This window comes from Erinaceus europaeus, chromosome 23 (assembly GCF_950295315.1).
Source record: "Erinaceus europaeus chromosome 23, mEriEur2.1, whole genome shotgun sequence".
Taxonomy (NCBI): domain Eukaryota; kingdom Metazoa; phylum Chordata; class Mammalia; order Eulipotyphla; family Erinaceidae; genus Erinaceus; species Erinaceus europaeus.
Window position 1 is genome coordinate 12,438,043 of NC_080184.1, and position 27,924 is coordinate 12,465,966.

The 27,924-nt window shown below is 54.4% G+C and overlaps 1 protein-coding gene across 1 annotated transcript; it reads left to right on the forward strand.

Moving 5' to 3' along the window:
- The first annotated feature begins 575 nt into the window (after positions 1 to 575).
- LDLR (low density lipoprotein receptor) lies at positions 576 to 26,454 on the forward strand. Its single transcript, XM_060181784.1, has 18 exons — positions 576 to 749; positions 7,028 to 7,150; positions 7,710 to 7,832; positions 9,169 to 9,561; positions 10,870 to 10,992; positions 12,624 to 12,746; positions 13,917 to 14,036; positions 15,842 to 15,967; positions 18,102 to 18,273; positions 18,388 to 18,615; positions 20,353 to 20,471; positions 20,571 to 20,710; positions 21,151 to 21,292; positions 22,820 to 22,964; positions 23,127 to 23,245; positions 24,302 to 24,379; positions 24,646 to 24,803; positions 25,099 to 26,454. Exons 1-18 carry the CDS (start codon positions 683 to 685, stop codon positions 25,132 to 25,134), a joined length of 2,535 nt encoding a protein of 844 aa, XP_060037767.1. The 5' UTR covers positions 576 to 682; the 3' UTR covers positions 25,135 to 26,454.
- Positions 26,455 to 27,924: the final 1,470 nt, after the last annotated feature.

Genomic DNA, 27,924 nt, shown 5'->3' on the forward strand with positions numbered 1-27,924 from the left:
GTGGTTCTGCAAAGAGACTCTCTTGCCCGAGACCCGGAAGTCCCAGGTTCAATTTCCAGCAGCACCATCAGGGGCTCTCTGGTTTCTCTCTCTGAGTCTCTCTGTCTGTCTGTCTGTCTGTCTGTCTCTCTCTCGTTAAAATAAACAGATATGCCCGCCATCTGGAAAGAATAGAAAGGAAAACAGTGTGAAAACTTCATGCGCCCACACTCTGGCTGCCACCTACAATCTTTCTCAAAATAATAATAATAATAAAAGGGCAAGTAGAAACAAAGAGAATTTGCAATTGTTTCGCAAGCCCCCAAGGACGTTAGGACAATGGGGAGTATTGCAAAGTCTGCGGGGGCGCTTAGCCGTCCTGCCAAGTGGAGAGACCCCAGGAAAGGGTTTTTTTCCAAGTTGGGTGGCTCTAACCGCCCAGCTCCCCAGCCTGGCTGTTCCCAGGTGTGGAAGGAAGAGCCGAGGAGTCCTGGACTGGCCCTCAAGGGTTAAAGGCCTGCAGACTCCTCCTCCCGGGAGATATTTGAAAATCACCCCACTGCAAGCTCCTCCCCGAGCCCGGCCCTCCCATAGAAATGCTGTCCGGAGCGGGGGCCCCAGGCGCACTTCTGCTGAGGACCCAGGGCCTCCGGCACCCGAGGCACCCACAGGACAGAGACCCGGGCCGGGAAGAGCTGGGAGCATGACAGCCGCCTGCTGGAGCCTGGGCTGGGCCGCCGCGCTGCTGCTCGCCGCCGCAGGGACTGCAGGTTAGGCTGGCTCAAGGCGCTGCGGGGCCCGCGACCCCCGGGGAACAGGGGGTTCCTGCATTTTGGGGAGACTTGAGCTCACGGTGCCTAAAAGTCCTCGCCCCGCCTGCCACTCACCCCCCCAAGTCTGGGGGGGGGGATGGACTGGGGGGAGTCAGAGCCGCTTTGAAATGGGGTTCAGCAGAGCGCACCGGGGTGCAAGGGACCCCCCCCTCCCGACCCCGGTCCCCAAAGGGGGCGATTCCCCAATTTCAGAGTGTTTCCAGGGGGAAGGGGTGAGCTGCACAGCCTGAAGGGGCCAGGGGGATCCCCGATCGCGGGCTCGGGGGAGCCTCCCCCCCACCCCCGGCCCCGAGCGCCGGGTTCTGGGACCCGCGGTGCAGTCCCCAAACGTGGGAACCAACGAGAGACACAGGTCCGCCCGGGGGTGGCGCCCCTCGCGTCTCTGTTGGAAGCTCCGCCCCGCGGCCCCGCCCCAACCTCCCAGCCCCGCCTCTCTGGATTCTTATTGGGCGGGGCAACAACAGGCGAGCCGGAGTCACTCCTCTTAGCCAATGGGAGGCGAGGAGGGCGTGGTCGGGGCGGGGCGGGGCGGGCTGCCCATGTCCTCCCGCCCTTGGGCGCTGGACAAAGGCGGGGACACCGGGTGGCTGTTTTCCCCCAGGCCAAGGCCACCCCCCAAACCCCACTGCAGGGCGACCTGTGTCCCTTCGTCCTGGGGACAAGAGGACAGAGCCTGGAGGCACCCCCAGAATCCAGAAGTCGCTGCCTTCCCTGCCTGGAGAAACTTCCAGAAGCCCCCACTCCACACCCCGGCTCTTAGGACATGTGGCTGCAGAGCCCCGAAGTGCACGTGGCTTTATTTCATTTTATTTAACTTTTTTTGTTTTTATTAAAAGATTTTATTTATTTATTTATTTATTTTTAATATTTATTTTATTTATTCCCTTTTGTTGCCCTTGTTGTTCTGTTGTTGTAGTTATTATTGTTGTTGTCGTTGTTGGATAGGACAGAGAGAAATGGAGAGGGGAGGGGAAGACAGAGAGGGGGAGAGAAAGACAGACACCTGCAGACCTGCTTCACCGCCTGTGAAGCGACTCCCCTGCAGGCGGGGAGCCGGGGGCTCGAACCGGGATCCTTACGCTGGTCCTTGCGCCTTGCTCCACGTGCGCTTAATACTGGCAGGGAAGCAAGTCTGCAGGTGTCTGTCTTTCTCTCCCCCTCTCTGTCTTTCCCTCCTCTCTCCATTTCTCTCTGTCCTATCCAACAACAACGACATCAACAATAAAAAATAACAAGGGCAACAAAAGGGAAAATAAATAAATATAAAAAATAAAAAGAAATCCTATTTAGGCCAGGAAGACAGATAGTATCAAGATTGCACAAAATTCTCCTACTTGAGGCTCTGGGGTCTCAAGTTCAAGTTCCAGCACCATCGTCAGCCAGAGCTGAGCAGGGCTCTGGTCTCACTCTATCTCTTTCTCTCTCCTCCTCCTCCTTTTGCTCTTGGTATCTCTTTCCCACTAAAATAAAGTAAAATAAAATGTCTAGGTGGTGGCACACCTGGTTGAGCGCATATGGTACAGTATACAAGGACCTGGGTTCGAGCCCCCTGGTCCCCACCTGCAGAGGATTGAACTCGGATCTCGTGCTTGAGTGTCCAATGCTTTAACCACTGCGCCACCCCCCCTGACCACATCATCTGAGTTTCCCCAGGTGACAACCTGCTTCAGTAGCTGCGGGGAAAGAAACTTTGATGGATGGGGCTCCCAGCCTGCTCACATGCCGCTCCCAGCCCGCTCCCAGCCTGCTCACATGCCGCTCCCAGCCCGCTCCCAGCCTGCTCACATGCTTGGTCCGGGTTCCAGCCCTGGCACCCCATGGAAGGATATGGCCACAGCTCCTGGGCTTTTTCTCTCTCCCTCCCTTTCTCTCCCATCTCTCCTTCTCTCTCCTATCTCTCTCCTCTATCTCTCTCTCCCTCCCCCTCCTATCTCTCCTTCTCTGACCCTCCCTCTCCTATTTCTCTTCTATCTCTCTCCCTTTCTCCTCTCTCCCTCCCCCTCTCTCTGTCCCTCTCTCTCCTATTCTTCCCTCCATCCTTTCTCATTCTCTATCTCCCCCTCTCCTCTTTGTCCCTCTCTCTCCCTCCGGATATCCTCTCCATTCTCTCTCTCTCTCTGCCTCTCTCCTATCTCTCCTTCCATTTCTCTCGCTTATTCTCTCCCTCTCTTTCCTATCTTTCTCACTCTCTCCTTCCCTGTCTCTCCTCTCTGTCTCCCCCTTCTCCCTCCCTCTCTCTCACATCTCTCTTTCTCTCTCTCTCTCTGAATGAAGATGTGGCCCCAGGGGTGGTGAGGTCACTAAGGCATGAGGAAAACCCAGGAAACCACCGGAAGCCCTAAGCATTTGTTCCTGCAGCTCAGAAAAAGAACTTAAAACAACAAGGGCAACAAAAGGGGGAAAAATGGCCTCCAGGAGCGGTGGATTCATGGTGCAGGCACCGAGCCCCAGCAACAACCCTGGAGGCAAAAAAAAAAAAAAAAAGAAAGAAAAAGCAGAACTTGAACATGGGCTTCCCGCCTTCTGTGTCGGGATATCTCCCTGGAAGAGTCTTGAGCTTTCAGAAAGACAGACACCTGCAGACCTGCTTCACCGCCTGTGAAGTGACCCCCCTGCAGGTGGGGAGCCGGGGGCTCGAACCCAGATCCTTATGCCGGTCCTTGTGCTTTGCACCATGTGCGCTTAACCTGCTGTGCTACCGCCTGACCTCCCCCAAGATCATTTTCCTTGTCGTGACCCAGCCCCTGCGGGTGAAGACACTCGGCTTTGCTGAAGTTAAATCCATCCCACCTGACACCCACACACCCCTGCCAGCTCGTGGGAGAGGCAGGAAGATGGGACCCTGCCAGGGGCCGCGGGGTTTGGAACGGAGCTCGGCCAGCCGTGGGGGGGTCCCCCAGGACGGGACGGGACGGGACGACACCCCATCTCCTGGCTGTCTCTCTGCCCCTGATCCCTGGCCCCAAGGCTCACTATCCCCACATTCACTTCCCAAGGCTTGGTTCTGTTGGCCACAACTGTCTCTCTGTCTGTCTGTCTGTCTGTCTTTTTCTTTCCTTTGTTCTTTGTTCTCCCCCCACACACACACACTCCCTTTTTACCGGAGCCCTGCTGGGCTCTGGCTGATGGTGGTGCTGGGGGTTGAACCTGGGGCCTCAGAGTCTCAGGCAGGAGAGGCTTTTTTTGCAAAACCACTGTGCTGTCTCCTCAGTCTGACATTTTATTGTTATTATTACTATTATTATTATTTTCTGTTCAGCTCTGGCTGATGGTGGTGCTAGGGATTGAACCTGGGACTTAGATCCTCAGACAGGAGAGGCTTTTACAGAACCACTGTGCTATCTCCTCAGGCTGACATTTTATTATTATTATTATTATTATTTTAATATTTTATTTATTTATTCATGAGAAAGATAGGAGAGAGAAAGAACCAGATATCACTCCGAGACATGTGCTGCCAGGGATTGAACTCAGGACCTCATGATTGAGAGTCCAATGCTTTATCCACTGCATCGCACCCGGACCACTATTTTTATTATTATTTTCTGCTCAGCTCTGGCTGATGTTGATGCTGGGGATTGAACCTGGAGCCTGAGAGCCTCAGGCAGGAGAGTCTCTTTGCAGAACCATCCTGTTGTCTAACCCCAGTCATCTCTGTCCTTCTCTCTCTCTCTTTTTATAAAATTTTATTTATTAGCAAAAGTCACAGGAGGAAAGAGAGGAGAGGCACTCGTGATGCCGGCGACCTCATACTTGAGAATCCATACTTGAGAGTCATACTTTTTTAAAAAATATTTTCTTTCTTTTCCTTTTTTGTTGCCCTTGTTGGTTTTATCATGGCTGTGGTTATTATTATTGTAGTTACTGATGTTATTGCTGGATAGGTCAGAGAGAAATGGAGAGAGGAGGGGAAGTCAGAGAGGGGGGGAGAAAGACAGACACCTGCAGACCTGCTTCACCGCCTGCGAAGCGACTCCCCTGCAGGTGGGGAGCCGGGGGCTCGAACTGGGATCTTCGAGTTTCGCACCATGTGCGCTTAACCTGCTGCACTACCAGCCGACTCCCTCCCCCTTTTAATCTTTTAAAAATAGCCACCAGGGTTATCACAGGGGCTCAGTGCCTGGACTATCAATGTACTCTTCCCGGTGACCATTTTCCCCTTCTATTTGATTTGATAAAACAGAGACAAATGGAGAGAGAAGGAGGGAGGAGAAAGAGAGACCCCAGCTGCCCTCTTTTTCCGTTCACGAAGCTTCACCTCTAGTGGTGGACAGCGAGGGCTTGGACCCGGGTCCCTGTGTGTGGTGACAGGCACGTTACCGGATGTGTACCCAGCCCCTAATTGCTTTTTATTTCTGAGAGAGAGAAAGAGAGGGAGAGAGGGGAGGGGGGAGACCACAGCCTCAATCCAAGTCTAGGGTATAATTCCCTTTGGTTATATCTATGCTACTTGAACCCAGGGCCTCCTCCAGGATCCTTTGAGCCCATGACAGCCACTACAGCAACATCCCCCCCTCCCCCTCTGGACTGTCCTCAACCTGCTCATCTGTTTCCTAATACCGAGCAGGTCTGCACTTGGACTTTGGACAGTTTGCTTCATTTTAAAATACACCTATGATCAGTGTACTAAAAAAAAAAAGAGAGACAAAGGTCTGATGGTGGTGATGCACCTGGCTGAGTGCACAGGTCCTCATGCAGGGTCCAGGGTTCGAGCCCCCAGCCCCCACCTGCAGGAGGGAAGCTTCATGAGCGGTGAAGCAGGGCTGCAGGTCTCTCTCTCTCTCTCCTTGTCCCTCTTATCTTTCCCTCTCTCTTCTGTGCCAGAAAAGAAGGAAAGGCAGCAAAGCAGAAAAAAAAAAGTCCCCAGGAATGGCTGAGTTGGGGTGCAGCAGCGAGCCCCAGTATCACCACGGTGGTAGATGAAAAAAGAAAACAGGGGTCTGGCGGTGGCGCAAAGCACAAGGACCGGCGGAAGGATCCCGGTTCGAGCCCCCGGCTCCCCACCTGCAGGGGAGTCGCTTCCCAGGCGGTGAAGCAGGTCTGCAGGTGTCTGTCTTTCTCTCCCCCTCTCTGTCTTCCCCTCCTCTCTCCATCTCTCTCTGTCCTATCCAACAACAACGACATCAATAACAACAATAAAACAACAAGGGCAACAAAAAAGGGAATAAATAAATAAATAAATATTTTTTAAAAAATAAAGTAAATAAAAATACTTTTTCTCTAGGGGGAGAGAAAGACACCTGCAGACCTGCTTCACCACTTGTGAAGGGACTCCCCTGCAGGTGGGGAGCCGGGGGCTCGAACTATTTATTTTAATGAGAGAGAGTAGATACAGAGGGAAAGCTACTGAGAGAAAGAGACCAGAACCCTGCTCACTTCTGGCTTATGGTGGTGCTGGGGATTGAACCTGAGACCTCAGAGCCTCAGGCTTTTAATGCATTTGCATAACCATTATGCTATCTCCCCAGCCCCTTAAAATTTTTTTTATTTAGTTTCCCTTTTGTTGCCCTTGTTGTTTTTTATTTTTTATTGTTGTTGCAGTTATTATTGTTGTTATTGATGTCGTTGTTGTTGGATAGGACAGAGAGAAATGGAGAGAGGAGGGGAAGACAGAGAGGGAGAGAGAAAGACAGACACCTGCAGACCTGCTTCACCGCCTGTGAAAAGACTCCCCTGCAGGTGGGGAGCCGGGGGCTCAAACCGGGATCCTTATGCCGGTCTTTGTGCGTTGCACTGCCTACGCTTAACCCGCTGCGCTACCGCCTGACTCCCATTTATTTTAATGAGACAGAGGCAGCCTCCCTCTAGCACTTGCAATGCCGAGAATTGAACACGGGACCTCACGCTGGAGACGCTAGCTCTCCCAGGGTTCTCAGAAATGGTGTTTATCTCCAGGGAACCAAACTGTTAGAAATGGGGTCTATTTTCTGATCACTTCTCTCTCTCTCTCTTTAACATTTTATTTCTTTATTATTGGATAGAGAGAGAAAGAGAGACACCTGCAGCCCTGCTTCCCCCCTGCAGGTGGGGACTGGGGGCTTGAACCCAGGTCCTTGTGCGTTGTAATGTGTGCGCTCAACCAGGTGCGCCACCACCAGGCCCCTTCTGATCCTTTTCTCCACAGCAGGAAATGGACAGGTAACTGACACAGAGCTGGTCACTTACTGATTCTCTGTCCCCTCCTCTTTCTCTCTCTCTCTCCCCTTCTTTCTCAGCGGAAGGCCAGTGTGAGAGGATGGAATTCCAGTGTGCCAATGGGAAGTGCATCTCCTACAACTGGGTCTGTGATGGGCGAGCGGAGTGTGATGATGGCTCTGATGAGACCCAGGAGTCCTGCAGTGAGTCCCCACAGGGAGCAGAGAGAGTGGGTGACGTGCTGGGCGAGGAGAGACCCCACAGCCCTGCCCACCCTCCATGGGCTCCCTGGGTGCTGTGCATGGTGCTGAGAGAGGAGAGACCCCACAGCCCTGCCCACCCTCCATGGGCTCCCTGGGTGCTGTGCATGGTGCTGAGAGAGGAGAGACCCCACAGCCCTGCCCACCCTCCATGGGCTCCCTGGGTGCTGTGCCTGGTGCTGAGAGAGGAGACACCCCACAGCCCTGCCCACCCTCCATGGGCTCCCTGGGTGCTGTGCCTGGTGCTGAGAGAGGAGACACCCCACAGTCCTGCCCACCCTCCATGGGCTCCCTGGGTGCTGTCCATGGTGCTGAGAGAGGAGAGACCCCCACAGCCCTGCCCACCCTCCAGGGGCTCTGCTGGCTGAATATCTCCTTGGTGCCAACACCCATGTTTATCAGTCTCTACAGACCGTCTGTCATGCAGGAGGAATAGAATGGAGGGTGGACAGGGCCCTGTGTTCTTCCTACAATCTCAGGCTCCGTGTGGTCTGTCCCACAGTGTCCGTCACCTGCAGGGCCCAGGACTTCAGCTGCGGGGGCAAGGTCTCCCGCTGTATCCCATCTTCCTGGAGGTGTGACGGGCAGGTCGACTGTCTGAATGGCTCAGACGAGCAGGGCTGTGGTAAGTGGGGCTGCTCGGCACCGTGGCAGTCTCTCTCTCTCTCTCTCTCTTCCCCACTTTTTTTGTTTGTTTTTTTGCCTTTAGGGTTATCTCTGGGGCTCACTGCCGGCATTACCAAGCCACTGCTCCTGGTGGCCATTTATTCCACTTTGTTGAATAGGACAGAAAGAAATTGAGAGGGCTTGAACCTGGGTCTTGTGCTTTGTATACTGTGTGGTTAACCCAGGGTTCCACAGCCCAGCCCCTCTCTCTCTCTCCTCTCTCTTTCTCTTCCTCTCTCCTTTTTTCTCTCTCTCTCTTTCTCTATCTTCCACTCTCTCTCTCTCTCTCTCTCTCTTCCCAGAGTCCTGTCAGCTCTGGCTGATGGTGGTGCTGGGGATTGAACCTGGGACTTTGGAGTCTCAGACAGGAGAGTCTTTTTTGCAGAACCATGATGCTATCTTGCTCATGTCTTTCTCCCCCCCACTCCCATCTCTCCTATTACAATAAATAAATTACAGAGACCGGGTGGTGGCACCTGGTTAAGCGCACACAACACAGGGCACTAGGACCCCGGGTTCGAGCCCCCGGCTCCCCACCTCCAGGGTCAAAGCTTCCTGAGTGCTGAAACACGACCCTCTCTCCCTCTATCTCCCCCTCCCCTCTCAATCTCTCTCTGTCTCTGTCCAATAATATATAAATAAAATTCAATAAACAAGATCACTAAAAAACAAAACAAGTCTGGGGGCTGGGCGGTCACGCAGCGGGTTAAGCGCACATGGCAGAAAACACACAGACTAGCGCAAGGATCCCGGTTCGAGCCCACTGGCTCCCCACCTGCAGGGGAGTCGCTTCCCAGGCAGTGAAGCAGGTCTGCAGGTGTCTGTCTTTCTCTCCCCCTCTCTATCTTCCCCTCCTCTCTCCATTTCTCTCTGTCCTATCCCACAACGAACAACATCAACGATGGCAATAATAATAACCACAACGAGGCTACAACAACAAGGGCCATAAAGGGGGGGGGGGGATAAATAAATAAAAGAAAGAATAAAAACAAAAAGTCAAAGGGGCTGGGTGTAGTGGTGGGAAACACAGCCCCAGAATTTCCTGTGGCCTTTTTAGTGTCAAGCCTCCAATAGCAACACAGACACACACACACAGTGGGGCAGACGCCTGGTGGCCAGCTGGGGAAACTGAGGCAAAGAGGTTCCCAGGATCCACTCCCTGCCCACCAGCCTGCAGCCAGGACCCTTGGGGTCCCCTTCAGGAGACCCTGTGTCATTCCCCCGTCCCCGTCCCCGTCCCAGCCGGGGGTGTGCAGAGCGGACCCCGGCTCACCGCGTCTCCCCCTGCCCCGCAGCCCCCCACACCTGCGCGGAGGCCGAGTTCCGCTGCGGGGACGGCAGGTGCGTGGCGCGGGGCTTCGTGTGTGACGGGGACAAGGACTGTCTGGACGGCGCGGACGAGCTGCCCGACCTGTGCCCCTCGGCCACCTGCGAGCCGGGCCACCTGCCCTGCAACGCCACCGGCTGTGTCCCCGAGCTCTGGGTCTGCGACGGCGACCCCGACTGCCAGGACGGCTCGGACGAGTGGCCCGCGCGCTGCGGCGGCCGAGACCCCCTGGCCCCGCACCGGGAAGCCCACCCCTGCGGGGCCCTGGAGTTCCACTGCGGCAGCGGCGAGTGTGTGCACGGCAGCTGGCGCTGCGACGGCGGGGTCGACTGCAAGGACAAGTCGGACGAGGAGGGCTGCGGTAGGTGCTGATCCAGGAGCTTCCCCCGGTGCTGCGGGCCTGCCACGTGGCACCTGGGTCCCGACCAGGGCTTCCTTTATTCTTCCCTCTTTCTTTCTCTTCCTCCTCCTCCTCCTTTTTTTTCTTCTTTACTTGTTTTTTTTTATTTAAAGATTTTTAAAAAAATATTTATTTCCTTTTGTTGCCCTTGTTATTTCATTGTTGTAGTGATTGTTGTTGTTGTTATTGATGTCGTTGTTGTTGGATAGGACAGAGAGAAATGGAGAGAGGAGGGAAAGACAGAGAGAAGGAGAGAAAGACAGACACCTGCAGACCTGCTTCACCGCCTGGGAAGCGACCCCCCTGCAGGTGGGGAGCCGGGGGCTCGAACCGGGATCTTTCCACTGGACTTGCGCTTCCTGCAACCTGGGTTAACCCCCTGCACTACTGCCTGATTCCCAAGTGACAGCTTTGATTGCTGAGTTATTTCTTTGTGTGTGAGGGGGTGGGGAGAGAGAGAGAGAGACACAGAGCATCCCTTGGCTACCTGCCTTACTGTGGATTGAACCCGGGACCTCATGCTTGAGAGTCTAAATCTGGATCCACTGTGGTCCCTCCCCCACCCAACTATTTATTTATTTATTTGTCTTTGTCATTCACATTTAATAGAGAGGAAGATTTAATAGCCCTGTTCTACCTTTTTGGAGCTTCTTCTGGTGCTATGGTGGCTCCTCCATGCGGTGCCAGGGTCTGGAGATCAAGTCTCTAAAGCAGGCTCATGGAACCTCACCGTCTCCTTTTACCCACTAACCCTGCTCGATTTTAAGGCCATGTTTGCATGTTTGCTTTGCTCTAGAAAGCAAATAGAGATACCCGGTGTGGGTAGTTTGCTGGGGACGGGCGAGGGTGGAGTTGCAGAAGGGGCAGTTATATTCCAGGGTTCAAGATAGAGGATGTCCCAGCCCCCACGCCCTCCCTTGTGGGAACAGCACAGGGGTTCTGCTCTGCAAGAGACGTTCCAGCCTGAGGCTCCGAGGTCCCAGGTTCAATCCCCAGCACCACCATCAGCCAGAGCTGAGCAGGGCTCTGGGCTCTTTCTCTCCGTCTCTCCTCTCTCTCTATTTTTATTTATTTAAAATTAAAAAAAATTTATTTATTTAATCCCTTTTTGTTGCCCTTGTTGTTTTCTTGCTGTAGTTATTATTGTTGTTGTTGTTATTGATGTCCTCATTGTTGGATAGGACAGAGAGAAATGGAGAGAGGAGGGGGAGACAGAGAGGGGGAGAGACAGATAATCAATCCATGCCTGCCCCCCCCCACCCCCCGCAGCCGCTGCCACCTGCCGGCCGGACGAATTCCAGTGCTCGGATGGCACCTGTATTCACGGCAGCCGCCAGTGTGACCACCAGTATGACTGCAGGGACCACAGCGATGAGCAGGGCTGCGGGCCAGGTGAGCTGCGGGGCAGGTGAGCGGGCACGGGGCAGACTGTGGGGCGGGGCCAGCCCGGGCTGTCAATCAAGAGGCAGGACCCCCCACACACACACACCAAAGGGCGTGGTCAGCCAGATGTATGAGGGTCCAATCATCAGGGCGCTGTGATCCAGTCAAGGGGCGTGGTCAAGTGGATGGAGGCGGGGCCAAGTCGGGGTGGGGGGAGGGGAGGGTCAGCCGAATGGCGTCAGGGTCCAATCAGTGTCTGGGATCCAACTAGAGGGCGTGGTTAGTTAGATGGGGCGGGGCCAGATCTGGGTGGATCCATCCAATAGGGTGCGGTCATGTAGATGAAGGCGGGGCGTCAAGAGCGTGATCCCCCCCAAGGGGCAAGGTCAGCTGGAGGGAGGCGGGGTCCAGCTAGTGGGCGGGGCCCACTCAAGAGAGTGAAGGGGCGGGGCCCAATCCGAAGAGGTCTGAGCCAACCAAGGGGCGTGTTTAACCATGAGGGGCGGGGTTTTGAAGTTGGGAGCCTAAGGCGGGACACAGGTTCGAATCCTGGCCTTCACGGCCTTGGAGACACAGTCAGTTCTGTGGCCTCTGTTCCCCTCTCTCTCCCAACCCTGCTTCAAACCCCTCCAACGTCCAAATAAAAGCGATCTGGGTTGGATATACCCAGAAAAATAAAGAAATACATAAATCGATAAGTGCATTAAGAAATACATAAATAACAGACTCTCATGCCTGAGGCACCACAATCCCAGGTTCAATCCCCCGCACCACCATAAGCCAGAGCTGAACACTGCTCTGGTTAAAAATAAATAAATAACTAAATAAATAAATAAAAGAAATGCATAAATAGGGCCGGGTGATGGCGCACCTGGTTGAGCGCACATGTTATACAGCACACAAGGACCCGGGTTCCAGCCCCCGACCCCCACCTGCAGGGGAAAAGCTTCACGAGTGGTGAAGCAGCGCTGCAGGTCTTTCTCTCTCCCTCCCTATCACCCCCTTCCCTCTAGATTTCTGACTGCCTGTATTCAATAAGTAAATAAAGATAATTAAAAAAGAGAGAGAGAAAGAAAGAAATACATAAATAAAAGTCATCTTGATTCTGCCACCTCTGTCTTCTGAGTTTGTAACTTGGAGACAAGCCCAGGCCTTGCGTCTTCCGAGTAGCAATAAAACTTTATTGAAAATCACCCAGGGAGTCGGGCTGTAGCGCAGGTGGCGCAAAGCACAAGGACCGGCATAAGGATCCCGGTTCGAGCCCCCGGCTCCCCACCTGCAGGGGAGTCGCTTCCCAGGCGGTGAAGCAGGTCTGCAGGTGTCTGTCTTTCTCACCCCCTCTGTCTTCCCCTCTTCTCTCCATGTCTCTCTGTCCTATCCAACAACGACAACAACAATAATAACTACAACAATAAAACAACAAGGGCAACAAAAGGGAATAAATAAATAAAATAAATATTAAAAAAAAAAATCACCCATTGGGGGCCCGGGAAGGTGGCTCAGTGCCAGAAGGTACCAGATGACGACCCTGCGGTTCAGCAATGATGCTCTGAGCACATGGACTCACAGATATTGGGGTTGGGGAGGGGGATCTGGCACCCTGACTCCTTCCTTGCTCTGTGCCCCCCACCCCACCCCAGTCACCCCATGCGAAGGCCCCGAGAAATTCAGATGTCAGAGCGGCGAGTGCATCTCCATGGACAAGGTGTGTGACACCGCCAGGAACTGCCAGGACTGGTCGGACGAGCCGCTCAAGGAGTGTGGTGAGCAGGCCGGGCTGCGGGGTCTCGGGGGTGGGACAGAGGCCATTCTGTCAGACAAGTGGGAAGGGCTAACTTCCCTTTCCTTTTTCTCTTTCTTTTAAATATTTATTTATTTATTTTGACTTTTGTTGTCCTGGTTGTTTTTATTGTTGTAGTTATTATTGTTGGTGATGATGTCATCGTCGTTGTTGGAGAGGACAGAGAGAAATGGAGAGAGGAGGGGAAGACAGAGAGAAGGAGAGAAAGACAGACACCTGCAGACCTGCTTTGGGTTATGCAAGGTTTATTTGTTTACTTCGTCTTTATTATTATTATAATATAAATAAATGTGTATATATATATATATATATATATTTTTTTTTTCCCCAGAGCACTGCTCAACTCTGGCTTATGGTGGTGCAAGGGATTGAACCTGGGACCTGGGAACCTCAGGCATGAGAGTTGGTGGGCAAAACCACTGTGCTATCTCCCCCTCTCCCCCACCCGATTTCTTTTCATAAAAAATTTTTTTAGGGAGTGAAACAAGTCTGCAGGTGTCTGTCTTTCTCTCCCCCTCTCTGTCTTCCCCTCCTCTCTCCATTTCTCTCTGTCCTATTTCCTATCCAACAACGACAACAGCAATAACAACAACAATAAGAACGACAACAATAATAAAAAAATAAAAAAAACAACAAGGACAACAAAAAGGGAAAAATCAATAAATATGAAAAAATATTTTTAAAATTATCTTCATGTATGTATTGGATAGATACAGCAGAAATTAAGAGAGAAAGGGGGTGTAATAGAGAGGGAGAGAGACCCCCCCCTGCAGTCCTGCTTCACCACTCATGAAGCTTTCCCCCTGCAGGTGGGGTCCCGGGGGCTTGAACCTGGGTCCTTGTGCATGATAACGTGTGTGCGTTCAACCAAGTGTATCCCCCCTCGGTGTCCCTGTGATTATTTTTCCTAATAAGCAGTGCTGGGATGTGACTCACCTCACGGCACACACGGCTGCCAAGTTTGAACCCCAGCACCACATGGGAGGTGCTGTGGCACCAGGAGCAGCTCCTGTGAGATATTGTCGCTCTGTTTCTCTCTGAGGCTGATGGAAGAATAATCCTTGGGGGAGCACCTCGGGGGGCGTCGAGCCCTGAGGATGACACTTGGGTGTATCGGCCTCTGTCTTTTCAGCGACCAACGAATGTCTGCAGGACAACGGTGGCTGTTCCCACATCTGTAAGGACCTCAAGATCGGCTTTGAGTGTCAGTGTCCCCCGGGCTTTCACCTGGCAGACCAGAAGATGTGCCAAGGTGAGTCCCGGGCAGGCGGGCCCGAGTCTGAGTGGCTGAACCCTCCGTGCCTCGGTTTCCCCATCAGTTCAGCCAGGTTTTTTTGGGGGGGTGTCTGGGGAGACAGTTCATCTGTTAAGAGTGCAGGAGTTGCACATCTGAGGTTTCTGGTCTTGGAGGCTGAGGAGGCCTCTGGCTGGGCTTTCTCTCTCTCTCTCTAACTTCCTCTCATTCTCTTTCAGACTCTTCTCTGTCTTTACCTCTCTTTCTCAAACTATTCTGGGAACCACAGAGATCATTGTTATTATTATTATTATTTTATTATTATTCCAGAGCTCTGCTAAGTGGTGCTGGGGATTGAAACAGGGACGTCAGAATCTCAGGCAGGAGAAGCTTTTGCAGAACCATCCTGTTCTCTCCTTGGTCCTGTCTTTTTCTTGTTGATTTCTAAAAACTCTTTACATATGTGGCGTTTCTTTTGACTCCAGAGCCCTGGTCAACTCTGGCAGATGGTGGTGTTGGGGATGGAACCTGGGACCTCAGAGCCTCAGGCATGAGAGTCTTTGTCAGATCCATGATGCTGTCTTCCCCAGTCCTATCCTAGGATTTAAATAATAAGATAGACTGGAGGCCTGGAGACAGCTCACTCAGGAGAGCACACACGTGACCATGCAGGAGGACCTGGGTTCGAGCCCCTCGGCTTCTCTCCTCTCTCTGTCCCTCTGTGTGGAAAAGAACACGGAGAGTCTGCCAGGAGCCGTGGAATTGCGCAGGGGGGAAGCTTCAGGAGTGGCGGAGCAGGGCTGCAGGGGTCTCTCTCCCTTTCTGTCTCCCCCTTCCCTCTTGATTTCTGGCTGTCTCTATCCAATAAATTTTAAAAAATTAAAAAATTTAAAGAGGGGCCAGGCTGTAGCGCAGCGGGCTAAGAGCACGTGGTGCAAAGCACAAGGACCGGTGTAAGGATCCCGGTTCGAGCCCCTGGCTCCCCACCTGCAGGGGAGTCGCTTCCCAGGCGGTGAAGCAGGTCTGCAGGTGTCTGTCTTTCTCTCCCTCTCTGTCTTCCCCTCCTCTCTCCATTCCTCTCTGTCCTAGCCAACAATGACATCAATAACAACAACAATAATAATAACAATAAAACAACAAGGGCAACAAAAGGACAAAAATAGCCTCCAGGAGCAGTGGATTTGTGGTGCAGGCACCGAGCCCCAGCAATAACCCTGGAGGCAAAAACAAAAAAATTAAAAAAAGAAAACTGAGAGAGACAGCATCATGATTCTGCAAAGAGACTCTGGTGCCTGAGGCTCTGAGGTCCCAGGTTCCATCCCCAGCACCACCAGCAGCCGGAGCTGAGCAGGACTCTGGTGTCTCTTCCTCTTCCTCTTCCTCTTCCTCTCCTTCTCCTTCTCCTTCTCCTCCTCCTCCTCCTTCTCCTCCTTCTCCTCCTCCTCCTTCTCCTCCTCCTTCTCCTCCTCCTCCTCCTCCTTCTCCTCCTTCTTCTCCTCCTCCTCCTCCTCCTCCTCCTCCTTCTCCTCCTTCTTCTCCTCCTCCTTCTCCTCCTCCTTCTCCTCCTCCTCCTCTTCCTCCTTCTTCTCCTTCTCCTCCTCTCTGATTATCTTTCTTTGTATTTCTCTCAAAAATAAATAAAATAAATAAACTTATTTGAAAAAGATTGACTGATGGAGGGAGCACAGCAGAGCCTTCCTCTGGGACATGCGATTCCGGGAGGAGCTCGGGACTCAGGCTTGATTGTCCAGGGTGCATCCTCAGGGCAGCCCCCAGAGCTATCCGGACCCCTAAAAACATACCTTTCTGCACCCCCTTTACAGACACAGATGAGTGCGCGGACGCAGACATCTGCAGCCAGCTCTGCGTGAACCTGGTGGGCAGCTACAAGTGCGAGTGCGCCGCGGGCTTCCAGCTGGACCCCCAGAGCCAGGCCTGCAAGGCCACAGGTGAGCGGGCCGCGCGGAGGCCGCAGTACCCGGGCCGGCCGCTAGGTGGCGGCGCGGCGCAGCTTCTTGTGCCCAGGCTGGGGACCTTATTGAGGCTGGGGGCTAATTGGGGCTGGGGGGCTTATTGGGGCTGGGGACTTATTGGGGCTGGGGGGCTTATTGAGGCTGGGAGACTTATTGGGGCTGTGGACTTATTGGGGCTAGGGGACTTATTGAGGCTGGGGGATTTATTGAGGCTGGGGGATTTATTGAGGCTGTGGGTCTTATTGGGATGGGGGACTTATTGGGGCTGGGGGGCTTTTTGGGGCTGGGGGGCTTATTGGGGCTGGGGGACTTATTGGGGCTGTGGACTTATTGGGGCTGGGGGACTTATTGAGGCTGGGGGCTTATTGTGGCTGGGGGACTTATTGATGCTGTGGGGCTTATTGAGGCTGGGAGACTTATTGGGGCTGTGGACTTATTGGGGCTAGGGGACTTATTGAGGCTGGGGGATTTATTGAGGCTGGGGGATTTATTGAGGCTGTGGGTCTTATTGGGATGGGGGACTTATTGGGGCTGGGGGACTTATTGGGGCTGGTTGACTTATTGAGGCTGGGGGACGTATTGGGGCTGGGGGACTTATTGAGGTTGGGGGCTGGTATGGTGGGGAGGGTCCCCCAAAGTTACAGGGTGACAGCCCCGACTCCTCCTGCACCCACCTCACTCTCACTCACTGAAGGGAACTAGAGCCTACAAAAGAAAAAAAATTATATTTTATTTTGTTTCATCTTTTTTTTTTTTTTAGATGTTTATTTTCCCTTTTGTTGCCCTTGTTTAACATTGTTGTTTTTGTTGTTGTTGTTATTGACATCATTGTTGGATAGGACAGAGAGAAATGGAGAGAGGAGGGGAAGACAGAGAGGGGGAGAGAAAGACAGACACCTGCAGACCTGCTTCACTGCCTGGGAAGCGACTCCCCTGCAGGTGGGGAGCCAGGGGCTCGAACCGGGATCCTTAGGCCAGTCCTTGCGCTTTGTGCCACGCACTTAACCCACTGAGCCACTGTCAGACTCCCATTTTGTTTTATCTTATCTTGACTGTCTTTGGCTCCGGGGCCTCGAACCTGTGATTTCTTTTTTTGTTTATTTATTTTTGCCTCCAGGGTTATCACTGGGGCTGAGCATTTGCATTCTGAATCCACTGCTCCTGGAGGCCATTTTTCCCATTTTGTTGCCCAAGAACATTATTATTGTTATTGACATTGCGGTTGTCATTGTTGGATAGGACAGAGAGACACGGAGAGAGGAGGGGAAGACGGAGAGGGGGAGAGAAAGACAGACACCTGCAGACCTGCTTCCCCGCCTGGGAAGCGACTCCCCTGCAGGTGGGGAGCCGGGGGCTCGAACAGGGATCCTTGTGCTTTGTGCCACGTGCGCTTAACCCGCTGCGCTACCGCCCGACTCCTCATTTCCCGCCCCCAGAGCCCTGCTCTGCTCTGGCTGTTGGTAGTGTTGGGGATGGAGTCTGGGTCCTCAGAGCCTCTGAAACTCAGGCCAGGAGAGTCTGTTTAGAGAACCATTCCTGCTAGCTCCTACATCCTTTATTTTGTTGCTTTTTTTTAATCATTTTATTTATTTATTATTGGACAGAGACAGGGACAAACTGAGGAGGGAGAGGGAGATAGAGGGGGACAGAGACAGAAAGACACCTGCATCCATGCCTCACCGCTTGTGAAGCTTCCGGGGGGCTTGAACCCGGGTCCTTGTGCACTATGATGTGTGTGCTTAATCAGCTGCGCCCCCCGCCTGGCCCCCTTTTTTTTCTTGTGGATATCTAAAAACTTTGCATATGTGAGATTTTTTAAAAAAATTATTAAAAAAAATTTTTTTTAATTCAGAGCCCTGCTGAGCTCTGCCTGATGGTGTTGCTAGGCTTGATTCTGGGGGGCTTATTGGGCGCTTGAATCTGGAGCCCCCGAGGCTCAGACAGGAGAATCTGTTTGCAGAACCCCTTTGCTGTGTTCCCAGCTCTCATCTGGGATACCCCCCACCTTCCTCAGCCCCTTGGGGGGGTCCTGTCTGGTTGAGGAGGTGGGTGGCTGAAGGGGCAATGGAGGGTCCCCTCCTCTCCCCTGAACGCCCCGTTCCCCTCCCAGGGCCCACTGCCTACCTCCTTTTCACTAACCGGCATGAGGTGCGTCGGATGACGGTGGACAGCCGCGAGTACACCAGCCTCCTCGCCAACCTCAAGAACGTGGTGGCCCTGGACACCGAGGTGGCCGCCAACCGCATCTACTGGTCTGACCTGTCCCAGCGGAAGATCTACAGGTTGGAACCTGCCTGGTGCCCTGGGGGAGGACTCCGGAGGAAGATCAGGGCCCCAGATTCTGAATCTCCTCCTTCCCCTGCCACCCCCTCCCTATATACCTTCCTCATCCACAGCACCCAGATTGACCAGGCATCCAGCTTCTCCACATATGACACGGTGATCGGGGAGGACCTGCAGGCCCCCGACGGGCTGGCGGTTGACTGGGTCCACGGGCACATCTACTGGACAGACTCGGTGCTGGGCAGCGTGTCCGTGGCAGACACCAAGGGTGCCCGGCGCAAGACCCTCTTCCGAGAGGCCAGTGCCAAGCCCCGGGCTATCGTGGTGGATCCCACACACGGGTGAGAGTCCTGCAGGCGGCCCTGGGGTGGGGGTGAGGAGTTCTTGAAGGAACTGCAGGCGGGAGGAGAGAGACCCCTGAGGTAGAGCGGGTGAGGGGTCTGGGGGTCCCCACCCAGTTTCTGGGGTGTCACAGGCTCGGATCTGATGTCTTGCTGGAGGAGACCTAGTGATGGATAAGCCATTAGTTCAATGACTGATTAAGATACGTGTGTGAGGGGCCAGGTGGTGGCACGCCTGGTTGAATGCTCACATTACAGTACGCAAGGAACTGGGTTCGAGCCTCCCGGCCCCCACCTGCAGGGGGGTCGCTTCCCAGGCAGTGAAGCAGGTCTGCAGGTGTCTGTCTTTCTCTCCCCCTCTCTGTCTTCCTTTCCTCTCTCCATTTCTCTCTGTCCTAATAATGATGACATCAATAGCTATGCAACAACAATGACAGCAATAACAATAATAACAATAAACAACAAGGGCAACCAAAGGGAAAAAATGGCCTCCAGGAACAGTGGATTCATAGTGCAGGCACTGAGCCCCAGCAATAATGCTGAAGGGGGAAAATAACTTTATTAACTTAGTGGATAGAGACAGCCAGAAATTGAGAGGAGAGGGGGAGACAGAGAGGGAGAGACAGGCAGACACCTGCAGCCCTGCTTTGCTGCCTACAAAGCATTCCCCCTGCAGCTGGGGTCAGGGCTTGAACCTGGGTCCTTGTGCACTGTAACGTGCGCTCAAATAGGTACATCTATTTTTTATTTCCCTCCAGGGTTATTGCTGGGCTCGGTGCCTGCACCATGAATCCACCGCCCCTGGAGGCCATTTTTCCCCCTTTTGTTTCCCTTGTTGTTGTTGCCTCGTTGTGGTTATTATTATTGCCATTGTTGATGTCATCGTTGTTGGATAGAACAGAGAGAAATGGAGAGAGGAGGGGAAGACAGAGAGAGGGAGAGAAAGATAGACACCTGCAGACCTGCTTCACCGCCTGGGAAGCGACTCCCCTGCAGGTGGGGAGCCGGGGGCTCAAACCGGGATCCTTACGCCGGTCCCTGCGCTTTGTGCCACCTGTGCTTAACCCGCTGCACTACCGCCCGACCCCTGCATCTATTTTTAAGGGCGTAACAAGAGGGAAAGTCACTACGTGCCCATCCCTCCCCACCTCTAGAAGCCCCGGGCAGGAGACTGTCTCCTCTGCACCCCCCCCCCCCCGCCATGACTGGGGGGGGAGCTGGTCCCCGACCTCTGACCCCAGCGCTGCCCCCAGCACACAGCCTCTGGGGTTTCTCAATCTCAGGATTGGGGGGGGGGGCTATGGACTCAAAGACCTGCTGTCTGTCCTGAAGGTGACACGGAGAGATCGAAACGAAACTTCTGGGGGAATCCCCAGAATTCAGTTTGGTTCAGGAAGGAAATGTCTGGAGCTGAGAGATAGCTCACTTGCTCTGCTGTGTGAGGCCCTGGGTTCAAGCCCCAGCACCCTGCACAGCACCCAGGGAGCCCATGGAGGGTGGGCAGGGCTGTGGGGTCTCTCCTCTCTCAGCACCATGCACAGCACCCAGGGAGCCCATGGAGGGTGGGCAGGGCTGTGGGTCTCTCCTCTCTCAGCACCAGGCACAGCACCCAGGGAGCCCCATGGACAGCACCCAGGTGGGCAGGGCTGTGGGGTCTCTTCCCTTTGTTCCCTGGGGTCATGCAGCTGAGCCTGCCCCCCTCCCCACAGCCTCTGACCCCCGTCTTTGTCCCCCTAGCTTCATGTACTGGACTGATTGGGGAATCCCCGCCCAGATCCAGAAGGCTGGCATGAACGGGGTGGACTCTTACTCTCTGGTGACCGAGGACATCCAGTGGCCCAATGGCATCACCTTGGGTATGTTCCGGGGACCTGTGGGAGGTCTTCCTGGAAGAGGAGGTGAGGGCAGGGTGGCCGGGACCAGTTGGGCTTCACCTCTTCTGTGGCCCCTTCTAGACCTTTCCGGCGGTCGCCTGTACTGGGTGGACTCCAAGCTTCATTCCATCTCCAGCGTGGACGTGGACGGCGGGAACCGGAGGACGGTCTTGGAGGACAAGGCCCAGCTCGCTCACCCCTTCTCCCTGGCCATCTTTGAGGTGGGGACCCCGTCCCTCTCTTTGCGATCTCCCCTCGGACACCCCTTAAGCTGAGGCTTCCTTGGGCAACTACCCAGAATTAATGAATTGATTCGCTCATTAATCAACTTTTCTGAAATAGAGACCAGAGCCCTGCTGAGCTCTGGCTGATGGTGGTGAGGGGCCTTGAACCTGGGGCCTCAAAGCTTCAGGCTGGAGAGTCTCTTTGCAGAACCATCAGGCTGTCTCCCCAGCCCCAGAAATAACGACTTACCTTTAAAAAAATAAAATAAAATAAAAAACAAACCCAGAACAAAGAAGTGATATTCCTTCCTGCCATGGCTTCTCCCCTGAGAAGCCCAGAGAACACGGCGGGCGGGTTGTGGGGGTCACCCTTGGATCTGGGTCTGAGCCCCTCTGTCCCAGAAGTTCACAGCCTCTGTCCTATGCTGCCCGTGTAGGACAAGGTCTTCTGGACGGACGTCATCAACGAGGCTATTTTCAGTGCCAACCGCCTCACGGGCTCCGACATTCACTTGGTGGCCGAGAATCTCTTGTCTCCGGAAGACATAGTTCTCTTCCACAACCTCACACAGCCCAGAGGTAAGGATGGAGCTGCTGAGCCCTTTCTGTGTTTTCCCCAACGACCCTGCTGAAACTTTCTGGTGCCTTAGGTGGTGGGTTAAGCACACAAGGCACAAGGACTGGTGGAAGGATCCTGATTTGAGCCTGATTGATGTCATCATCGTTGTTGGGTAGGGCAGAGAGAAATGGAGAGAGGAGGGGAAGACAGAGAGGGGGAGAGAAAGACAGACACCTGCAGACCTGCTTCACTGCCTGGGAAGCGACTCCCCTGCAGGTGGGGAGCCGGGGTTCGAACCGGGATCCTTATGCCGGTCCTTGTGCTTTGTGCCACCTGCGCTTAACCCACTGTGCTACAGCCCGACTCCCCAACATGATTTTTTTCAAGGTCCATCCAAGATCGGCTGGAAACGGTGAAGTCCCCATTTTTTATAGACCACAACTTGCTCAGCCACTCATCTGTGGTTGCTTCCAGGTTTTGGCTATGACAAATTGTGCTGCCAAGAACATACGTGTACACAGATCTTTCTGGATGGATGTGTTGGTTTCCTTGAGAGAGAGATCTTAAAGATACATAGTTTCTCAGTCACATGCCATGTGATGGAACTCAGGCCTTGATTGAGAGACCACTGCGCCACCTGCTGGGCCACTCTGATAATGCCTTCATTTTTTTTTATTTTTAATGTTTTAAATGTCTATTTTTTTTACTTTCATTTCTTAATATTTATTTCTTTTCCCTTTTGTTGCCCTTGTTTTATTGTTTTTGTAGTTGTTGATGTCGTCGTTGTTGGATAGGACAGAGAGAAATGGAGAGAGGAGGGGAAGACAGAGAGAGGGAGAGAAAGACAGACACCTGCAGACCTGCTTCACCGCCTGGGAAGCGACTCCCCTGCAGGTGGGGAGCCGGGGGCTCGAACCGGGATCCTTATGCCAGTCCTTGCGCTTTGCACCGCATGTGCTTAACCCACTGCACTACCGCCAGACTCCCCTCGAACCTTTTCTAGACCCATTTCTTAGACTTATTATTATTATTTCCTCCAGGGTTATTGCTGGGCTCGGTGCCTGCACCATGAATCCACCGCTCCTGGAGGCCATTTTTCCCCCTTTTTGTTGCCCTAGTTGTTGCAGCCTCGTTGTGGTTATTATTGCCATTGTTGACGTTGCTTTGTTGTTGGATAGGACAGAGAGAAGTGGAGAGAGGAGGGGAAGACAGAGAGAAAGGGGGAGAGAAAGACAGACACCTGCAGACCTGCTTCACCGCCCGTGAAGCGACTCCCCTGCAGGTGGGGAGCCGGGGGCTCGAACCGGGATTCTTACACTGGTCCCTGCGCATTGCGCCACCTGGGCTTAACCCACAGCGCCACCGCCCGGCTCCCTTTATTATTATTTTATTCTAGAAAGCTTCCAGAAAGTTATAGAATTTCCCCGGGAACTTATTTATTTTTTAGCAAGTTCCACATTGTTCTGTTTTGTTTGCTTTTTTTTTTTTCTATTATCTTCTGAGCTCGTTTTCACCCCCAAACACCCTCCTGGTTTTTTCTCCCTCAGGCGTGAACTGGTGTGAGCAAAGTCCCCTCCCCAACGGCGGCTGCCAGTTCCTGTGTCTGCCAGCCCCGCAGATCAACCCCCAGTCTCCCAAGTTCACCTGCACCTGCCCGGACGCCATGCGGCTGGCCCAGGATGGGAGGACCTGCCTGCCCCTGCCTGCCAGGTGAGGGCCCGTGGCCTGTGACGACCTTCCAGGAGACACCCACAAGGACCCAGGGTCCCAGTCCATCACCTGCGGGCGTGTTTTGGCCTTTGACACCATGGTGGGTGGGCAGTGGCTCAGGGCACCCAGGAGACAGATGTTTCTTCTTTCAGACACATCACCTGTCGTGACCACCCGGGGACCCTCCACCGGCAGTAAGATGCCCCCAGGGACCAGCTCCGCTGAGCTCACCACGGCAGAGAGTCTGACCATGTCCTACCAAGGTGCGTGGTGGTGGTGGTGGGGGGTAGGTATCCCCTCTGCCCACGCTCTGGGTCTTTCCCTTCAGATCTCAAGAGCTTCTTGGCAAAACGTCAGAGAGGGAGAGAGACAGAGAGACAGAGAGACAGAGAGAGAGAGAGAGAGAGAGCTTCCAGATGCTTGGGGATCTCCCCAGGTGGTTCCTGGGGTTGCCACAAAGTCCAGGAGAAGCAACAGGCCAGCCTGCTGTGTGCGCCTTGGTCCACCAGAGGGCGGCCAGCAGCTTGCTTTGTTGGTTTGAGCCGCCGGAAATGGAACTCAGAAAAAAAAATAAAATCAGCAAGTTTCTGTCTTTTTCTTTTTTCCTTCTTCCCCTTCACAGCAGCTGGAGGCTTTGTCCAGACCTCACAGGAAGAGGCTTAGGAACTGTTGTGGCTGGAGGAAGTTGGGGGACCTCACCCCCCCGGCACTTTGAGAGTTTCAAAAACTTTTTCCAGTTTGTCAAAAGGCACTTGCTATTCCTTCCTTTTTTTTTTTTTTTCTTACTTTCTCCACTTTCCTTTTTTAAAAATTTATTTATTCCTTTTTGTTGCCCTTGTTTTATTGTTGTGGTTATTATTGTTGTTGTTATTGATGTCGTCGTTGTTGGCTAGGACAGAGAGACATGGAGAGAGGAGGGGAAGACAGAGAGGGGGAGAGAAAGACAGACACCTGCAGACCTGCTTCACCGCCTGGGAAGCGACTCCCCTGCAGGTGGGGAGCCGGGGGCTCGACCCGGGAACCTTGAGCTTAGTACTGTGTGCTTCACCCGGTGCACCTCGCCCGGCCCGTGAGGCATATTAAGTCCTTAACACACAAACATACACAGTCCCACCGGCTGAGCTTCTTGGGGGGCCCTGCATCCCTCCCGGGGCCCCCACCCCAAGGCCCCACTTCCTGAGGACGCGGAGCTGGGGGAGTCCCCAGATCTGCCCTGGAGGAATCGTGGGGGTGAGGGGGCACCTTCCCTGGACCCTGAATTTCGTGGGTGTCTATGGGCCTCACTCTGGAAACCTAACTCTCCCCTCCCTCCCCCCCAGTCCTGGGCAACGGCAGTCACTCGGAGGTGGTCCTGAGGTCGGGGAACACGGGGTCACTGTCCGTTGTCCTTCCCCTGGGTAAGTGTACCCCCCACATACACACACACACCCCACGTCCCGGGGGAACCCCTCCTGGGTACCCCCTCTTGCTGACACACCCTTTCCCCCTCGACTCCACCTGCCTCTTCCCTCTCCTGAGAAAGGAGCTTCCTCCGGTTCCATGATTCTTCCCATGTGGCGCCAGGGTGTTTTTTTTTTTTTTTCTTTCTGGGGAGGGGGGTGCTGCATATGATTATTATTATTTTTAGTGGGGGGTGGTGGTGTGATGAGGCCTCTGCCCGCAGCCCTGCTGATCCTGCTGGTGTTTGTGATCTTCCTGCTTTGGCGGAACTGGCGGCTTAAAAACATCAACACCATCAACTTTGACAATCCCGTGTATCAGAAAACCACGGAGGACGAGGTCTGCATTTGTTCCAGCCAGGACGGCTATGCCTACCCCTCAGTGAGTGCCCGGAGAGGGAGGGGAGTTTGGGGTGGGATGGGGGGGATGCCCCAGGGTGGGGGTGACCCCGGAGGGCAGACGAAGACCCACAATCCCACAGCCGTGGACCAGGCATCCCGCGAGGAAGCTCTGGGTGGGTGGGTGGGTGGGGAGAAGGGATTCGTTATTTATTATTGAAGAGAGTCAGAGAGACACCTGCAGCCCTACTTTCCCCCAGCCACAGGTGGGGATGGGGGGGGGCTCGAACCCGGATCCCAGCGCTGGGTGACGTGTGGGGTCCTCTCTCTCCTGGCAGAGACAAATGGTCAGCCTGGAGGACGACGTGGCCTGAGGGCCCCCCCCTGGGGGGTCCTCTTCTTCCTCCTGGAACCTTCCGCCATCCTCTGCGTCCTAAGGGATGCCCCTGCCGCCTCCTCCAGGGAGTCCTCCGAGCCTGGCCAGGGCTGCATGTTCATATATTTATTTGTCTGCCAGGCCTGGGGGCGGCCACCGAGCTGGAGTGGCGGGTGAAAGAAGGGATGGAAGTTGGGGGTCCACCCTCTGCGGGTGGATGGACGGACAGGAGTCCAGGAACTGGCGGGGGTCCCCGAGTCTGGCCGATCACCTCCCCACACACACTCAGGAGCTTCTTGCTGGCACCCAAAAGGAGACCGTCTAACCTGGGGGTCTCCGGGCCGGGGTGCTGCCCGACCCCCCTAATGCGGGAGGGGGCCCCGGTACATCCCCCCAGGGAGTCTCAATGACCCTCAAGTGCCTGACACCCCTCCCCCCAACTACTTGGCTCAGGGTTGCACGTTGGGTGAAGGGGCCTCTCGGGGCGTCATGACTGTTATTGTTATTATTTGCACTCAGAAGTTGGGAGGACTCAACTAGGCCTTGGACTTTCAGGCGTACGGTCCCGGGTTCGATTCCCCGACACCACGTGTGCCAGAGGGAGGCTCTCCCCTCTCTCTCAAAATTCTTTCTTTGGGGATGGGGGGGCCAGGCGAATTTGCTCACTGTGCAGGACATCTGCCTTCTTCCTCTGCGCCTGGCTGAGAGTCCATCCCCTGGTACCACCTGCATAGACCCCAAAGTACCCGGGGAAGCTCCTTCTCTCTGTCTCTCTTCACCGACCAGACCAGATGATCCATTTCCTGGGACATGGAGAGCTGTGTTTCACAGGAAGGGGGGGTGCCCCACTGGGCCCTCCCCTTCAGAGATGAAGCTACCGGGTTTGCCATCCCCTATGGGGAAGGGGGAGCACCCCACTTCTTGGGGGACCCCAGAAAGGCCGAGACCTCTCTACCTGGAGCTCCCCTTGCAGAATCCAGGTTTTTTTTTTTTTTGGGGGGGGGCTACATTTGCACCTTGTAGAAATTCAAAGAAACACGTATCCACATGGCTGTCTGTGTATCCCTTCCGGTGGGAGACCTATTTATTTTTGTCAACCCCAGGGTGGGGTCCTCGGGCTGCATTTGAGGGGGATCCCCTGCCCCTGGGGCAGGAAGCTGGGGGGTCTCTGTGAGCTCTGCCCCGTCGTCTCTCAGGACATGGGTCTCTGCTGTGTATGTGCAGCACACACACGTTTTGGGGGTTGGGGAGAGTGGGGATCACCTGACAGAACGGACTTGGCGGCTTTGTCCCCTGAAATAAACAGCTGCCCCCATGATGTTGCCTGGGTGTCTCTCTGGGGTCCTCTGGGGCTGGGGACTGGCCGGGGGTGTGTGTGAGGCCCCCACAAACCTGGGGGGGGTCACACGGACACCTTTCTTCCCATCACCTTCCACGGGGGGGGGTCTCCAAGGTGAAGTTTTGCTAAAGCTGTTTGCCCATCCACTATCCATCTATCCACCCCCACCATCCACCCACTCATCCATCCATCTACCCACCCAACCATCTATCCATCCACTCATCCATCTACCCACCCAACCATCTATCCATCCACTCATCCATCTACCCACCCAACCATCTATCCACCCACTCATCCATCCATCCACCATCCATTCACGCATCTACCAATCCAACCACTTATCCATCCATCCATCCAAACACTTATGCATTCATTCACTCATCCATCCACCCATCAAGCAATCAGACCCAGATGAGGCGCTGTGGACCAAGCATTGGGTTCTCTGGCGTGAGGTCCTGGGTTCGAGGCCCTGCTCTGTAGTTGCAGCCTGCAGTGCTGCCGCGGCCACTAGGTGCCCCCCCCAGCATCCAGAAGCCCCCACCCATGGGCCTCAGACCAGCTGGAAACACGGGGGTAGAGGTCAGAGGTGACCACTGTGACCCCTCCGGGGTGGTATATATATATATATATATATATATATATATATATATATATATATATGTTTTTTTATCATTTTAAAATTCTCTTTACTGGCTAGACAGAGCAATTGAAAGCAGTGAGACCCCTGCAGCCCTGCTCCACCACTTGGTGGAGGATCGAGGCCTTGAACCCAGGTCCTTGGGCAGATTTTAATTTTGAAGGGCAGAAGTGCCCGTCTGTGAGGGCAGGTGAACCCTGCAGTCCCGGGTCCCCCTGGCTGTTTGGGGGGCTTGTGGGCCCCCCTGGGGACATGGACACCCCACCTGCACCCCTGTACGCAGGCTGGGGGTCCCCTGGTTGGGAGATGAGGGCTGGGCTGTAGGGATCCCAGCCCCCACTTCCTACCCCCCTTTTAGCTTGTTGGGGCTCCCACGGGGCCCAGGAATGGGGGGTTCAGAGCCAGGCCGGCTCCCCAGAAGGTCCTGGGAGCAGCTGAGAAGCCGCGTGTGTGGCAGGCGCTGCAGGTCCGGCTTGATCATGGTGCGCCTTTGCTCACCCACCTCGGGGCCGCTTCTACTGCCTGGGGCTCAGGGGACACCCCAGCTCACCAGGGGGGCCCACAGGGATCCCCCACCAGACTGTCCCAGGCCTGGGGCCAGCACCCACTGGGCTGAGTCAGGGCCCAGGCATGTGGAGGGTGCCGCCTGCCAGCCCACATTCCTTCCTCACCCTCTGGCTCTGTCCCGGAGGGCAGCCCCAGGGGTTGCTGGGCCAGAACATGGGGGGCGGGGCGGGGCGGGAGGACACCCCCCCCAACTCTGAGCTGGGGTTGGTGGCCCAGCCAGAGCAAATGTCTCTGGGGCCTCCAGA

What these genes read in the sequence shown, in the direction of transcription:
- LDLR (XM_060181784.1), top strand. Translation starts at nt 683, where the DNA reads ATGACAGCCGCCTGCTGGAGCCTGGGCTGGGCCGCCGCGCTGCTGCTC. An exon ending in TCTCCCTGGCCATCTTTGAG is followed by an intron (nt 20,711 to 21,150) that starts GTGGGGACCCCG and finishes CTGCCCGTGTAG; the next exon opens with GACAAGGTCTTCTGGACGGA. An exon ending in TCTGACCATGTCCTACCAAG is followed by an intron (nt 23,246 to 24,301) that starts GTGCGTGGTGGT and finishes CCTCCCCCCCAG; the next exon opens with TCCTGGGCAACGGCAGTCAC.